Source organism: Cynara cardunculus, assembly GCF_001531365.2.
Source record: "Cynara cardunculus var. scolymus isolate 2C chromosome LG 2, CcrdV1, whole genome shotgun sequence".
NCBI lineage: Eukaryota > Viridiplantae > Streptophyta > Magnoliopsida > Asterales > Asteraceae > Cynara > Cynara cardunculus.
In genome coordinates this window covers 65,372,604-65,389,646 of record NC_037529.1, presented here as the reverse complement: position 1 = coordinate 65,389,646, position 17,043 = coordinate 65,372,604, and the positions used below count along the sequence as shown (strand labels likewise).

Sequence of the window (17,043 nt, the reverse complement as noted above, 5' to 3'; positions counted from 1 at the left end):
TTCCCGTCATACTGGTTGTTCGTCTGTATACACGTCAGGTTTATCGGTTAATAATTTTGCATTTCATATATGTTTACCACTTAAATTTAAACAAAGTTCAAATCCATATTTGTCAAGGCCATCGGACATTCATCTGTCTGTTCTTTAAGGTCTTACAAAAAAAATTGATATACAGATAAACTGGTCCGAATACTTTTGACCACAAAAAAAACCCGATCTGATTGGGTTTGAATTATAGAACTATTTTACTTTATTGGGCATTGATTTAAAATATTTGATTAATAATGAAATGGTATAATTCATTATTTGTCATAGCTCCTGAAAAAATGCAACTATTTTTATCTTGGTTGATTAAAAATTTGCAAATTAATTACTTTGTAAATTGAAGGGGTTGTTTATTTATTTTTAATAGTTCTATTAAGAGAAAACCTCTAGATTGTTAAGAGGTGATTATTGTTCGGCAATTTTTTTTGCCTCTTAATGGTTCTAAAATCATCTGAATAATTTTGTATCATAAGTCTCCCTTAACCATTAAGCGTCTTGATTTCATTATAAACAATTACCAAACAATTATATTTTATTTTGCATTATATCATGAGAGTCTTTTAATCATTCTGATCACTTAATCATTTTGTATCAAAATCATTCAATAACTGTCAAATAACTCCTAAGTTAATTGTTTATTAATCATTTTATGTTTTTTTAGATATTTAATTATTTAAATATTTTTTTTGATATATATGACAAGTTAAACATCATGCTTGTAAAAAATACTTAAATTATTATATTTATTTTGACACTATTTTAATACCAACATGGTTTTAATTTCTACAATTCAAGTAATTATTTTAGGTGTATTTATAAAAATAACCGGTTTATACAACTCTTTGCCACAAAATAATCACATTTTAGAGGTTTTACCGAAATGACCACACGGATCGCTCCCGAGGGCGATCCGTACACTACGGGGGCGATCCCCCTATAAGTCTTAAAAAAAAATTCCTCAAAAGTCGAGATTACTGTTCATCCCTCGTTGACCGTGTTTGACCTCACCCCGGGGCGATCCGTACTGTACCCAGGTAATTTTTTTTTTTTTGATTTTTTTGGTTATTACTTGTTATTAATGTTTATACTTCAATTTTAGTATTTATATTCTTATACAATAACATTAAAAAAACGTGTTTTCTTGTTGAAATTTCCGTATCGTTTAAGTTTTGAATCTTCATACTTATGACAAAAAAAAAAACATAACCCGAGTTTCAAAAATTTGAACACATTAATTGAAAAGTGCATTTTATTAGCATAAATAACCAATCCAGGTTGATATGGCATTTGTGGCCTTCGTCGTTCACACACACATCGAACTTCAGAGACTTATATATGATCATCTTTAAGATCAAGAGATGGGGATACAAAAGACCGAATAATGATTTTCTACAAAGGAACTTGTCGGCAAATCGAGGATGCTCAAAAGCCAAGATTCAGTATTGATTTGATCAACACAATCCAAGAACACACCTTATCAGGCATAAGATCGACCAGAGCAATGACCTTGCATCTTTTTCAAAAGTGCAACATGTAAACCAACTAAACATCAGTTCTTATGCAAAGAGGCAAGGTGAACCCTTTGAAGTCGAATAAGTGCTCGTTCTATTAGTTGATATGAGGTGTCAGATCCTCTTTCTATATCCATTTTAGTCGGATGTGATATGTTTTCGAAAGAATCTTTTACAAATTGTTTTTCTTTTTAATAATAATATGTTTTGTAAAATTTACTTAAAATAAAATAAATTGGGTGTGTGTTCTTGATGGTCTTTTCGAGAACAGTCTTTTTACTACTTGACATAAATGAAAGATTCGGTACATCTTATCCTCCCCACGCCCCACTTTATTTGTATTTAGTGGGTTCATTTGATTTCGTTAATCTTGACAATTAATAAAAACACTGTGAAACTTGATATAATATTTCTTAAAATCAATTAAAAAACACAAAATTACGTTAAAGCGATCAATTCAGACAATTTACAATATTTAGAAGGGACATTTACCTATCGATACAAAAGGAATTTGATCTTCATTTAGGGGCACTAGTAGATTTACATGTATGGGTAGGGGGCACTTGCCCCAACGAAGATGTCAATATAAATAAAATTTAATTTTAATGCAAAAACACTTTGTAACTTTTATTTTTATTTTGTTGATTTTGCTAACAATAAATGTGTGGTTGAAGAGGCCAAAGCTCTTACTTGATGCTTTAGTGGCAATCATGTTGCGTTAGAGATTGTTACATATTTAGACACAAACACATTATTCAATCCACCATTCTTATATAATTTCAAGCGGTTCTTGTTAACCATCAAGGAGGAGGATTGATCGAGAATTTTCAGAGAACAACACCTAGGATTGGTTTCAAATTAGGAGCACGATTTTGGGGAGTTTTCTAATTATAAATTTCCTATTACCTCTAAACACAATGGATTGTGATAGTGATTAGTAGAGTCGTCTCTTTAGGGACTCGGTGTCAACCGTAAGTCCAAGATGTAATTACGTGCATTAGATTTAAAACAATAAATAAAGGAGGGGGGTTGAATGATTGATAATTAAGTTGAATATGCAAAAAGAATTTAAGAATTTTACACAATAATAAGAAAAGCTCTAGTCAAAAGTATAGATGTTCTCGTTAAGCCAATTTCAAACAGACAAGTTTAGTTCAATTCAATTTTATTCGTTTGTCACTCGTTGTTTTTACATGTTTATAAAAATAGTGCTTTTAATTGTATGTTATGTTAGATGCTAATAAGATGATTCTTTGTACTCTTCCAATTATACTCCTTATCTCGACAAAATTAAAGTTACAATAAAAAGGGTAAAATTATAGTCCTTATCTCGACAAAATTAGGATATACATGCGTCAACAATTTATGCATCACGACTCTACGTCATAATCACCATCGTTACGGTATTTAAGCCTCGTCAAAATTAGGCCAATGATAACAAAAGTATGTATAATGATGTTAAGCTATAATCACGCTATTAAAATGTTAAGTTTTCTAACTCACCATTAGTTGTCTAAGGTGACGCTTGGTTGTTAAGTTTTGTAACTCACCATAAGTTACAAACAATACATCAATTTTGACCAAAACAATTTAGTAGCTACCTTAAAATACACGAATGCAGGAAAATAATGGAGGATTTGGTAGAGAAAATAGAGAATTTTGGATTGGAGACAGGTTAGCCTTCTGTAGTTCCATGGGTCAAATGTTCCATATTTTGGAACGAGGTTAGTATTACGCAACAACGGTTTTGTAAAATCGTCCTATGTATTTTTAGCCAAATTTCACTGTTTGAAAGAATTACTTAAGTTTTAAGTTGATTTCCAGGGACTTTTTTCGAGAGGCTTTTTCTGGTTTTTGGTGGACTTCGATGGACTTTTTTAAGTTTTTTGGTTGATGTTACTTGTATTTTCGAAGAATATCTCAAAGCACTCCTCAAAGTTTAGTGGATGCACCTTTCATACCTAAAAAAGATTTTACTTATGAAAATAAGTCGAAAGGATGCACGGGACCCCGTTCGGAGCTTCATAGGTCGTAGTCACCATGCCCTACCCCAGATTTGATCAAAGGACTGAATCCCACATACCTACGCTGGTGAGCAGTTACATCATTTTGCTCTTCCAAGATTGAGAAAGTAAGTGGACTCCAGCTGCTCAAGGACTATTGTCATCAACCTTGGCGACCAAATTGAAACCTATCCCAACACAAACATTCCATGATCATCTTTCATTCTAAGAAAAACCATTAAATACTAAAACTTGAAGGTACAATTTGGTTTGTAGGATTTGGAATTGAATTCCATTCTAATCTAATGTTTGGCTTGAACATGCTTGGATTTGAAATCCTACAAAATCCCATGGAGGTAGTTGGCATTTTACAGGATTTCATTATGTAATAATGTTTTAAATTATGTTAAAAACACTTGTTTTGTAATGACTTAAAATAATTTAATTATTTCTTATAATTTGTTTCTATAAATATTTATAAGGAATGAAGTTCAATTTCATTCAAAATCCTACAAACAAAACAAAGATTCCAAATCCTTCCACAAAATCCGAATCCTTCGAAACATTCCGTCAAACCAAACAGGCCGGAGTGGTTTCATGCATGGAATGGAAGGTGACTACCGAAATTTTCTTTTTCCATTACTCACTATTTACTAGTCTTAAGGGCTGTTTTTTTAATAAAAAAGCTCTTAATGTCCTCTTAAGTCTGAATCGGTCAGACATAAGAGGATTTAGTGTGTTTTTCCCCTTCAATTAAGAGCTTAAAAACTCTTATTAGGTCTTAAAATTTCAGTGATTGCGAAACCTCTTATTACCTCTTATTTCAAATCGTCACCTATCTACTCTGATCTCTTTGCGCTCGATTTCTCTGGATCAACTCTTCTGTCTCGATCTCTCATCTCTCAACTTTGTCAACTGTCGATCCATATCAACTCTCGATCTCTCATCTTCAAACTTCAGATTTCAGACACAAAAAACAAACAGTCTGACTGATTCAGATTTCAGACTTCAGCACCAACTCTTTGTTGTTTGTTTTTAGTAAAAAAACTCTTAATGTCCTTTTAAGTCTGAATCGGTCAGACATAAGAGGATTCAGTGTGTTTTTTTTTTTTTCCAATTAAGAGCTTAAAAGCTCTTATTAGGTCTGAAAATTTAAGTGGTTGAGAAACCTCTTATTATCTCTTATTTCAAGTCGTCGCCTACCTACTCTGATCTCTTTACGCTCGATTTCTCTGGATCAACTCTTATGTCTCGATCTCTCATCTCTCAACTCTGTTAACTGTCAATCCATATCAACTCTCGATCTCTCATCTTCAAACTTCAGATTTCAGACGCAAAAAACAAACAGTCTGATTGATTCAGATTTCAGACTTCAGCACCACCTCTTAAAAATCAAAAGTGAATTCAAACTTCAGACTTCAGCACCTCTTAAAAAACAAACGCCACCTACCTTTTCGTTTTCCACAAACAAAGTCTTCACCAGGGAATCAACCGCCCTACCGACTTTGTGTAAATCCCAGATCCCACCCTCATACCCTACCTACTTTCAAGTAGGATATTCAGGCTTTGTTTGGTTTAGTTTAAAATTACAACCCAGTGAATGATGCTTTGATCCGACTACCCATTAGTGATAGTGGAGAAGAGAGCAGCAGCGGAAGAAAAAGCGTACCCAACGTTTGTATCTGATGACTAGAGATGCACAAACGCCCGGTAAGGACCGAGAAACTAAAAAGGACAGGTTAAACAAGGCCAGCCCAAGGACCCGTTATAGGAAAAAGTCTATTTTGGTCCTAAATTTTGAACCTGGGCCAGGTCCCTAACTGGTAAAAGAAAATGTCCGGGTTCAGGTCCAGCTACAACAGCTTCGGTTCCTAAAACAAACATGCTTGTTTCAAATCTTATTTCTTTTGGGGATTAAAAAATCTGTAGAATTGATAAAAGGATGTGCAATTAGTTTCAGTACCTTTTATGCTATGAAAGAGTGTGCTTGGTTAGGGTGCATTTGATACATCAGAACGAACACGATTCCACATTTAGCATAACCTTTATATGCCTATGGAAGTAGCCTATATTTTACCAATATACCCTAAAAACAAACTTAATTCCCTTCTAAATCATCAAATATGCCTCCCTTTTTTAATTTTATTAATTATTTATTGTATTTTGTTCTCTTTAAATTTTCATTTTACTGTATCATTTAGAATAAAATACAGTAACTTTCACTTAACTGTATTTTATTCTCTTAAAGAGTATAGCATGATTTTTTTGAAATAAAAAAAGAGTGTATCGTTTAGAATACTCATCTGTTTTGCAATCCCTTCCTACAGTATAATTCTATTTTCCTTTTGGTTTACTATGATGATAACATATGTTGTGAATCTATTTAGTAGATTTAGCCACAATCAAAAGCCAGAATGCATCAATAACATCAGCACTAATAATTAAGGTAACCATTTGGTACGCAGACATGATTGAATCATCAATAGCCATAGGAAAATAATGACCTAAACTAAGGAGTTCGATGAGAATAATCACAACCTATACTTTATATAAAAGCACAAAGGGTCTTAAATGATTTACACCTTTGATGAGTTTTGTGGTATATTCAGTTCCATCAACTACCCTTAATCCCGACTGCATACACTTTTGTGAAATCCATTTTGGTTATACTGATAGAGTCCTACATGTTGAGAGTCTTCATTGAACTCCTATGTGCATCGAGTTTCGTTGAATTTGTATTTTCATTTTATTTTATTTTAGACCTTGAACTTTACTTATTCTTTTCTTTTCGACCAATAAGTCAACACGAATAAACACTTAAACAGCCCTGTGAAAAGCACATGCTTTTATGCTAGCAACAAGAAAAGACTAAATATCCTAAAGGGGAAACAAAGTAAATGGAATTTCAACAAATAGACCTAGAGAATCAAGTTTTCTATGTTCACAAGTTAAATTTGGCTTTATGACCAATAATCTATACCCCACCTTAGCCCTTCAATTTGTTAAAGTAAAGAAAAAGTAAGATAGTGAGTGATCCAACCTTATCTCTTGACTACCAAGGTGCAACTGGATTCCGTTTGAGCAAAATCAACACTGCAAGCACCAAAAAGAAATAGAAAGCATCAATATAAAAGCAAACACTATTAGAAGAATATATATGGTGGTTCACATTTTATGCCGTTCAATCCTTATTTAGAAAACTTCTATTATCAGAAGTAATAATCCATTCATACAACCGTCTCTGTCGCCATTGTTCAAAAAGTAGACCCCCCCAAAACCACAAGCAAAAAGTATTAATGTGCTGCACGTCTTTGTAAGGTAAAAGAACTTTAGAAACCATCACTAATAGACAGAGCTATTTGGATTGCCGCATCATTGTTCCAAAAATTAAACCCAATATTACTCGACAGTTGACAACAAACCAGCAAGACTTTAACCGGCTAACGACCATACTACTGGTTGGAATGTCAGATATAGAGTTCCAGTGCTCAAATGACCAAACTCGTGCATATTGATATGCATAACACAAGAATATCACATACATCAAGGAGTGCTATAAAGCTAGGCAGCTTAACAATATACACATCTAACAGGTGCTTTCTGTAGAGCTAAAATCACAACCCCATTGTGGTATCTTAATTTTTGAACAATCAGTTTGAGATTTGCAACAACTGGTCTCTTCTCTATGGAGTTATATTCCATTTGAACCATCATTTCAGTTCCTCATTTTCATATCTACTGATTAGGAGGAAACTTACAATGAAATGATTTGGGAAGATATCCTTTTCGTTCCCACTCATGGGCAACCAGATATCCAGTTGTTGACGACATTATAGAAATATGTTTGTTGTTTCATATACCAATAACTTTAGCCTTAATTAGTCCGACTTGGAAGGTTCACATATGATAATCACCGTCAGCTATATTGAATTAAGTTCACAGGGATAATCTAACCAGCAGAAAGGGAGTTCTTTTGGGTTGGATTTGGGAGACTAATGTGAAGAGCTTCCAGAGGCAAGGGATATACACCAGTGTTTTGATTCATGTATCAGCTTATTCATTAAGTCTTAATGTCAAATGTCAAGGTCTTGATGCAATATCATGCTACTTTCCTAAACCTACCCCATTTATACTACATCTGACCGATCTATGTGAAGCAAGTAATAACATAGGGTTCGCTGATCATGACAGATAAAGATAGTTACGTTAACAGAAAGCATGCTGTGCTAAAAACTAACAGGGAACCTGAACCAACAGTCTTGGGTGGCTCCTTGTACCTGCTATGTATGTGTAGTTCTTTCTGCTTGGCAGTCACTTGCCATGCATGCAGGAGCCTGCACATGGTTATCATATTCTAATACCTCCAAGGCAAAATACAGAAATTAGAGATGAATAAGTTACAAGCCAACCATTTTATAGAGATGTGGTTGCTCAGTAGTAGACCGATCATGCCAGTTGGTATTTTCTAAAAAACTATTGAGCTATAAAGAAAATTAAAAAAAATACCTGTTCACACATACTATACAAAGCAACCCTCATAGCAAAAGCACTAAGAATTACATGACACTAATAGATCCAGTAGAAGTACATATAAGACAACTCATCCACCATAGAAGTTGTGTCAGGATATCATAACAATAAAATTAGCTTAACAAGAACAGACCAGTAGAATAAGTTTTTCAGCAGCATTGCTTTTAATATTGAAGCAAGAACCGTGAGTGAAGAAAAGAACCCCGATGCTGCTTGGGTAATACATACTTTCTTTTAGCATTGATGGATGAGAAACCTCAATGATGCTGATATAATACAATTTTTCTTTCAGCATAGGGCAAGATGCTCAACAGAACTCATGAATCAACCAAATACTTTGGTTTTCATTTTTTGATAGGGTACATTAACAGATTTACTTGGCAAAAATAGAATAGCTCAAATATAGAGCAATGGGAGCCCAAGGGCCTAAAGTCCTAACAGCGTTAAAAACTCCTGAACTGCTAAACATATTCCGGGAAATGAACGCCTATTCCAGTTTATTCCAACCCAAACCGGCCAGTAAGGTAAGGATGAAGAAGCCTTTCAGCGATGCGGTGTTTTACCTCTTCGAACATAAACATGGACATGGTGGTATATCCTTGAAGCTGGAGGTATCAAACAGTTCCATAAACCTCTGATCTGAAAGTCTAGCCTTGGCAGCTGCAAACCTTTGGTACTCGTCAAAAATTGAAGTCAGGCACCACCTTTGAATTTTTCTCAAGCATCCTACTAGACAACCAGTTCGGTGCTGAAACAAAAGGAATCAACAAGAACCAATGTCAAACTTATAGATGGGTAATGGACCTACATAGAGAACAATATGACAGTATGTCTCATACCTTTCCTCTTTTGCAATGAATCAATACAGGGTGATTTCTTACATCTGCCAAACATCAGAGTATAATAAGAAAAAGCCCAAAACCCTTCCTTCTAAATTCAGTGTAAATTAAACAACACTAAAGACATAGATTACATACCAAGAACAACTTTTAATGCTTCACGAATTGCGTCCTCAGGAATATTGACGAAAGGTTCCTGGATGGATAATGCCATGAAAATATCATATATATGAAACAATTATGTTAAGTCTCTTTGCTCAAAGTTGTAAATATCAGACAAAAATGACATACACAAGAAATAGAATTTACAAGTTTGTTAATCTCAGTTCTTCTTGCATGGTAGAAGTTTAGAGTTTAGGGTAGGAGTGGAGTGGAGCAACGCAACATGATATAACCGATTCCATCTACTTGATTGCAATTGCATGCTACTTATTTACGCAACATGCTAATTTCATATCCTATGTTCTTCTATTTGTGAATTTCTACATGATTCTAAATGATTTTATGGCTCACTAGAATAAAAAATTTGGAGCAGCCTGGAGACAAGAGCCATACTTGACTCTGTGTCACCGATCCTACAACTTATTTCTGCTACTGATTTATGATGAGGAGGTTGTTCCACCATAAGATACAACATGACAAGTTTCCAAATATATGACCAACTACTTATGAAGTGATAAATAAACTTGCTATATTCGACCCTGAAACCTTTCTAGTTATCCTTGTCCCCTGGAAATAAAAGAACTTCTTTACAAAACGCAAACCAAATAGGCAAGTAATCACCATTGGTTGACAACCGTAGATTTACATTTGCTAGTCAAAACATTGGTGCTTGTGAATCATATATGCTGATCTCTGAGTGTGCATATGTTCAAGGTGTTTTTTGTTACAACAGAGGAGTCAGACAAGTATGATGCCTAAAATCAAGCACATAGCAATTCAAATGAGGATACAAATGAACTGCCACACACATATTAAGATACACCAATCCAGACTTGGTGAGTGGTCAAAAACTCGAGACAATGAAATATGCATCAGTTTAAAACATCACTCCAAGCTGAAGAGCTATAAGATAAAGACTTCTATTCTAACATCTTTTGAAGAATTTCGATATGATCCTACATTTAGGAGAAAAAAAGGTTGTACATAGAGACATGGACCATAATCATTTGTTTAAGAATAAATGCAAAAACCAATTCAAGATTTCAACTGAAGCCAGTCAAGTTCCTATAATTGCGTAGTTTAATTACCAATTAGGAGATCTGTTATAGTAATTATTTGCCGTGCACTTTTAGAAATCTTTTTCATGGCCACACAATGTAGTCCTCAAGTACCTATGGTCCCAAGCAGCTTTGAATATTTGGTGTCATGGATAAAGGAACTTTATTGGTACTTTGCTTTCTTTGAAATTATAAGGGTACATTGCCACTTTGATGAGAAAGGGAGAACATTGCACTCATACAGCTAAGATGGAGCTTGGCTTCTGAAACAATGGAGACAATGCACGTTTTGAAATTTAAACCATGCTACCAAGCCGAATAGAAGTACAACTAGCTACCAGCCTATCACTCAGTTTCCATGGAAAATAATCTGTATCCATTGTAATCTACTTTGGAGATCAAAATTTCAAGCACCAACTCCAGTAATTTTCTAAACATAGTGGAATATAGAAAATTCATAATTATCTCACGAGAAACTGTTTATTCCATAAATTCCAAAAGAATTACAACTAGTTTATCAACTTGAGAAAGAAAAATATAAAGTCTAGGAAACTGAAACATATGATTATAACTTATAAAAATAGCAGCATAGTGGATGAAAAATTAAACTGTTCTAATACTTTTAAGTCACATGATTCATGAGAATCAATAAGTCATCCTTGTCTAAATATCAATCTGAAGAAACACAACGAATACAGCGTCGCTAAGAGTGCAGAATCAAAGCAACCTTCAAATCTGAGTATCTGACCAACTAGAGAAGCAACGATAATTGAAGTCGTAAGACTGTAATCTATACCTTAGTGCCTTCAATTCCAAACTGAAACAATCGAATCCGATTAGCCTTCAAAAATTCCACGTTATGCTCCGGATATGGCTCAGGACACAAATAACTAGAAACACAAAACACCAAAAAAACAGTCAAATTCTCTCTTAAAACAAATATGCAAGTTGATCGACAGTGACGGCAGGATTAATCATAATTCCAACCGTCGATTAATAAATTTCGTTAAACAAGTTGGAATGAATTTGTGATGATATCCAGGCATCAGCTATCAGTATTGCAGAATTGATCAATACATATACATATATATATGTATACACACACGAAAAGAGAGACAGAGAGAAGAATTACATACACAATAGAGCGTAGGCCTAGGGTTTTGAGAAAGGAGAAGTTAGGGGTGTCGGGGAATCCGGAACGGAATATGCCATTATCAACCATGGAGAAATTGAGTGGAGGCGTGTAGAGCTCGTTGCCATTGGAATCAAAGTTATCAGCGGCGAGCATAGTTGATAGCTTGACCTGGACGGTGCGGCAGATGTCAGGTGGCTGTTGGCTGAATTCTTGGTCCACTTTCATTGCAAAGAAGAAGGGAAAAATTGAGAGAGATGAAGTGTGGCGGTTATAATACTTGCAGGAATGAATATGTAATTTATTTATAGGATGTGGGGGTATCCACATGATGCGTGTCGTTTGTTAACAGGCTTACAACACCCCTCACGCCTTCATTTTTAGTTTCTACTGCTCCTTTCCTCTTTGGCTACGACATTTTTACTCTCAACCAGACACAAAAATAATATAATTCAACCAAAAGTTGGTATCTGATTGGTTTAAGTTTGACTTCAAAAGATCAAAAGTATCAGGATGTCTCAGGTTCAAATTCAAAAAAGAATAAAAATCCTCTTATGACCACGAAGGTTCAAATGCGATGACTCTAGGCTATCTGTAAAGTAGATGGTCGCCTTGGGATTAGTCGGCTCGCATAACAGGTTGGATATCCAGGTTAATAAAAAATAATATAATATAATTCATATATAAAAATTAAATTTATGATATTTAGGTGCCATTTACCAAATGCTTATCCGGGTAAGCGCTTACCAAGTTACTTTACTTTATCCGATGAATATGGTAAGGACTAAAAATCTTACCCGGTAAGAGCGAAGACAAAAATCGAGAGTCTTACCCGGTAAGTGAGGACGAGGACTCTTACCGTGGTTAGCGCTTACCGGGATTAATTGTTGTACACGATGCGTTTTAGTGAATAAAATCTTACCCGATAAGTAAGCAATAATGTTGAATTTTACCGTTAAGTACTTACTGGGCAAGTGTTTAGGCAAACGGTCTCTTAGTGTATTTTTAAGGGTCCACAAAATAGCAGTTTAATCTGCGGTAAAATTAGCACGATTTGATCCCGAAAAAAGTCAATCGTGTCAATTTGATTTATGTCATTTAACATTAATGCACCTTTCAAACACTGAATTGTTGTTCTCGTATAATAATCGACTTAGCAGGTGCCACATGTCAGGAGCCCATCCAGCTTTTAATAGGTTGTCGATGTGTTAAATGACATAAATCATATATCAAATAAACTTATAATAAATGTATCACTTTTTAATAGATTAAAAGTTCGGTATTTATTTTATATTATTAAATATGAGAATATGGAGGGTAAAAGAAAAAGGAAGTATAGAATGGATAACAAAATTAGTTTGGGGTTGTTTGTTTACCTTTTAATAGTTTCATTAAAAGTCAGTTTTTGAATCGTTAAAAGATAAATCTTGTTTGGCAAAAAAAAATTGTCGCTTAATAGTTCTAATATCCTCTGAATGATTTTGTATCATAGGTCTCCTTTAACCATTCAGCTCCCTAATTTCATTGTAAACAATTATCAAACATTTATTTTTCATTTTGCACTATATCATGAGAGATTCTTAATCATTCCGACCACTTAATCATTCTACACTAAACCATTTAACAACTGTCAAATAGACTCTTATTTTATGTTGCAATAATCGATTGATTAGCTGTAAAATACACATATTAACAACCACATAATTTTCTTCTATTTTTAACAAACATTTTTAAGAAAATACAGAAAGTCAATATATGATTTTTCCCAAAATGTCCACGAAAATATATCTATGACTTTATAAAAACATAATATTAATTAAAAATATAATATAATATAATATTACTTAAGAAAATATATATTATACCCTGGATCTATTTATATACATTTATTTTTTTATTTATTAAAATACAAAATAAAAAATAAATCATTTATTAATGATTTGGATCGATCTTTATATTTTTATTGAAATTTGTCAAAAATTGTTTGTGTTACTTTAACGTTCGTTTGGTGTTTTAGTGACATCAATATTTAATGTAAAATGAAATATAATTGTTTGGTAATTGTTACAATGAAATTAGGATGTTAAATGGTTAAGGAAAACCTAAGATACAAAATCATTAATAAAGTTTTAAAACTATTAAGAGACAGACTTTTTTTGATAAATAATTTTTATATTTGGATAAATAAATTAAAAAAATAATAAAATATAAAAAGTAGGTTTGAGGAGGGATGGAGCCCAATCTGAATCATATATGACGAGGCATGCAATGTTTCGTTTTCATGCAAGTTGAGAATGATTTGGAACAGTTAATATTTGATATTGTGTCGTCATAATCATCATCTACGTGACTTATCGGATCTATTTTACCAAGTGGGTTCACATAATTTATCAATCCTATTATAATATTCTTTTAAATTTAAGATTTTTTTTAATTAACCTGGATATTCAATCCGCTATGCAAGCCGACTGGTCCCAGAACGACCACATGCTTTGCAGATAGCTCGAAGTCACCATATTTGAACCTCCCATAAGAGGATTTTTGTTCCTCATTGGATTTGAACCTGAGATATCCTGATACTTTTGATCTTTGGAGCCAAACTCAAACCAATCAGGCACCATCTTTGTGGTTAATTAATCAAGAAAATCTATTTTTTTTTCTAAAAAAATAAATGACTTGTACGTGACTCGATTTAACTTACGGGTCCTGAAGAACAGTAAAAAATTCTTCAGTGACATTGAAAGGACTTGAATTTTAACCTTTCTTGGCCGGATTGGTGTAGCGATCGAGTGTGAGTTTGTTGGTTCATGTATTTTTGTGTGGCTCGTCTTGTTTTGGTTATCGTTGGCGTTGTGGCTCTTTTTTTGCGAGTTCTTGTTTGCAGTCTTCGTTTATGTTGTTGTCTGCTTCTGCCTTTCGTAGAAGCTCGAACCTTCTGGATTTTCTTATTTTCTTTTGTTAATATACGTTGTCGTTCAAAAGAAGATCTATTGGTTGGTTTCTTGTCTTTACACAGAAAAGACCATGTTTAAAATCTCGTCTACATATATTTCTAAAAAACAACAGAGTTACAAATAGTGGGACTTGAACCTAGGCCTTTTATACAAAGACAATAATGTTTATCATATATGCTGCTAAAGTCTTGCACTAACATTTCAGTTTCAAAAATATATGGTTACACCAGATAAAATAATACAGTAACACCCTTCAGAAACATATTTTTTTCCCCTTTCGACAAATCATGAAGCGGTGACTGTACCATTGAATGTAGGTCTACCCTTGTAGGGTGGTCCTTAAAGAACAATTTATAGAACCAATGATTAATTTCCTTTTGTTTTGTACCCGTTAAAAGCTAAATGTGCTAACAAAATTTTCAACAAATTTAATGATTAAATTTTAACATCCATTCAAAGCTCTAACTTTCAACGGTATTTCTTTAAATCAGATATTTTTCTTCTCGGTTATGCAATTTAAACCATTGATATGCATCGGAAAACAGCTTAGTAACATCCACGTCAAAATAGAGGCACATGAAGTGAGAATTCAATATCCAAGCCCAGATGACAGGGATCCGAAGTTTAGAATCATGAAAATATCTCGTCAGATGAAGCAAAAACAGATAATCGTAAGTATAAACATAATTATATAAAAATGGGTAGCTCGACTCGAGTCGTTAATATGTCGAGTCGAGCTCGAGTTCAAGCCGAGTCTATTCGAGTCGAGTATTGACCGAGTTGATCTCGAGTAGCTCACGAGTTGTCTCGTACCTTTTACACCCCTAATGATGAAGATATTTAGAATTTAGAGAGAAACCAGTGTCCAAAGATCCATTACGATGGGTTTTAATCTATATTTCGAAACATCCCTCAAATTTTTACTATTAATGTTGTTTTACCCAGATCACCCCTCACTATCCCTTATAGCTAGGCCACATTCATGTTTTACTGTTAATATTGTTGTTCCGACAATAATAAACGTTATAAATATATGCTCATCAGCTTAATCTTCATCGTCAAGAAACAAAAGAAGACTTTAATCTACAAGTTTAACTCAAACGTAGCTCCCTTCTTTTTTATATTAATTTATATAATTACAGTCTGTTCAAAACACATGTTCTTCTGACTTCCGAACATTAAACATTAATCCGTCGGTCATCTTTGGTGGACTCATAACGCACCCAACAAGATGCCCAAGCTATTATTGACTCCATGTGATGGAAAAGACTTGTTGACCCAAACCGACAGGGTTATAACCGAAAATATCAGAGAATTTAAGGTGGCGTTTGTTTTTTTTAAAAGGTATTGAAGTCTGATTTCATTTCTGATTTATAAGAGCTGATGCTGAAGTCTGAAATCTGAATCAGCCAGACTGTTTGTTTTTATGTCTGAAATTTGAATTAGTCAAACTGTTTGTTTTTACATCTGAAGTCTGAAATTTGAATCAATAAACTCTTTGTTTTTGTTAGTGGGTTGGGTTGGACGAGTTTCACGGGTTGGCTGTTTTTTGTACACCCCTAACCGTCTGTGGGGTTTTCTACCACTTAAATCTTCAGAGGTTGATAAGGGCTTTTAAGCTCTTATTTGAAAAGAAAAAAAAAACAAAGACTCTTAATACCAAAAGGTTTGACCGAATCAAACTTCAGAGGTATTAAAAGCTGATTTTGAAAAAAACAAACAGAGCCTAAGTCATAATTTAATAAATATTTTCATCAGTATCCGTAAATGGAAAAACATAAAACATTTTCATTCCCCTTTTTTCGTGTCCACAAGTCGTCTCTTTATTTATTTCCTTCCATGTTTCTCGTCTATTATTCATTGAACACAATTTTATTTTATTTTACGTTTTCCGAAAGATACGGTACGTCACGTAACTCAAATAATAACGAAGCAACTAATAATTATGCTTCGAATTAAGTCAAAGTTGAACGGCCAAATTATTATAGAGTTCTTTTAAATATATAATAGGACCCAAATTGTAATAAATCAATCTCCAATTACGTTATAAATTACATAAAGATGGTTTATTAATCGTTGATGATTGTGATGCCAAAACATAAACAACATGATCTTTAACATAAAAAAACCAAATTCAAATCCCAACTAGGGGTGATGATTTTGTATTAAACTTAACTAACAAGAATATATATCAACTGTATTTAATATTAATTGCAGTCGGTTGATAGTATCGTATCAAGTATGAAAACTTGGTTGATACACAGTATTATAAGTCCATAACATGGCACTGGTTTATTTAATTATTTATTAGTTATTTTATTTTTGATTGAATATTACATATTGTAGTTTTAACTTTTTTTATTTAAACATTTAAATGTATATAAATTTTATTCTTTAGAATTAAAAGAAATGTTACGGATAAACTCAAAATTTGAACAAAATTGCAGTTTTCAAGAAGTTGATACAAAACCAATACTAATATGTACAACCCAAAAAAAGATGATACCAATTACAGGTGATTATTAATGCATGGTTGATAACCTTCAAATATTGAAGTTATTCGTCATCTTTTTAGACCCATTTCACTCCTTTTTCGCATCCAAATACCCATTTGATCATTATAATATTTCTTTGGTCTAAATCAGTCGTAATAGTTGAGAAAGAGCCTGAAAGTCGGATTTTGATGCTGTAAGTCATAGTGGTGACTGGCGAGTCACCACTGTGGCAAGCAGTAGCTGCAAAAAATCTTTATTAAGGATTTATTACCAAAACAATGAAAGAAGATGCATGTTTCAGGTTGAGTCAAAGA

At 33.5% G+C, this 17,043-nt stretch overlaps 1 protein-coding gene across 6 annotated transcripts; it reads right to left on the bottom strand.

The window, feature by feature from the left end:
- Positions 1-2,972: 2,972 nt before the first annotated feature.
- LOC112507204 (tyrosine-protein phosphatase DSP1-like) lies at positions 2,973-11,549 on the bottom strand. Of its 6 annotated transcripts, XM_025111662.1 has the most exons (8): positions 11,285-11,549; positions 10,945-11,038; positions 9,067-9,124; positions 8,929-8,972; positions 8,653-8,837; positions 7,837-7,893; positions 6,600-6,652; positions 2,973-3,747 (listed from the first exon to the last, which is right to left on the bottom strand). In XM_025111662.1, the coding sequence occupies exons 1-7, from the start codon at positions 11,506-11,508 to the stop codon at positions 6,601-6,603; spliced, it is 714 nt and encodes a 237-aa protein (XP_024967430.1). In that variant the 5' UTR covers positions 11,509-11,549; the 3' UTR covers positions 2,973-3,747; position 6,600. The 6 variants fall into 6 exon arrangements, with proteins under 6 accessions (XP_024967430.1, XP_024967429.1, XP_024967433.1 ...); XM_025111661.1 differs by lacking the exon at positions 2,973-3,747 and having other exon boundaries at positions 5,726-6,652; XM_025111665.1 differs by lacking the exons at positions 2,973-3,747; positions 6,600-6,652 and having other exon boundaries at positions 7,847-7,913.
- Positions 11,550-17,043: the final 5,494 nt, after the last annotated feature.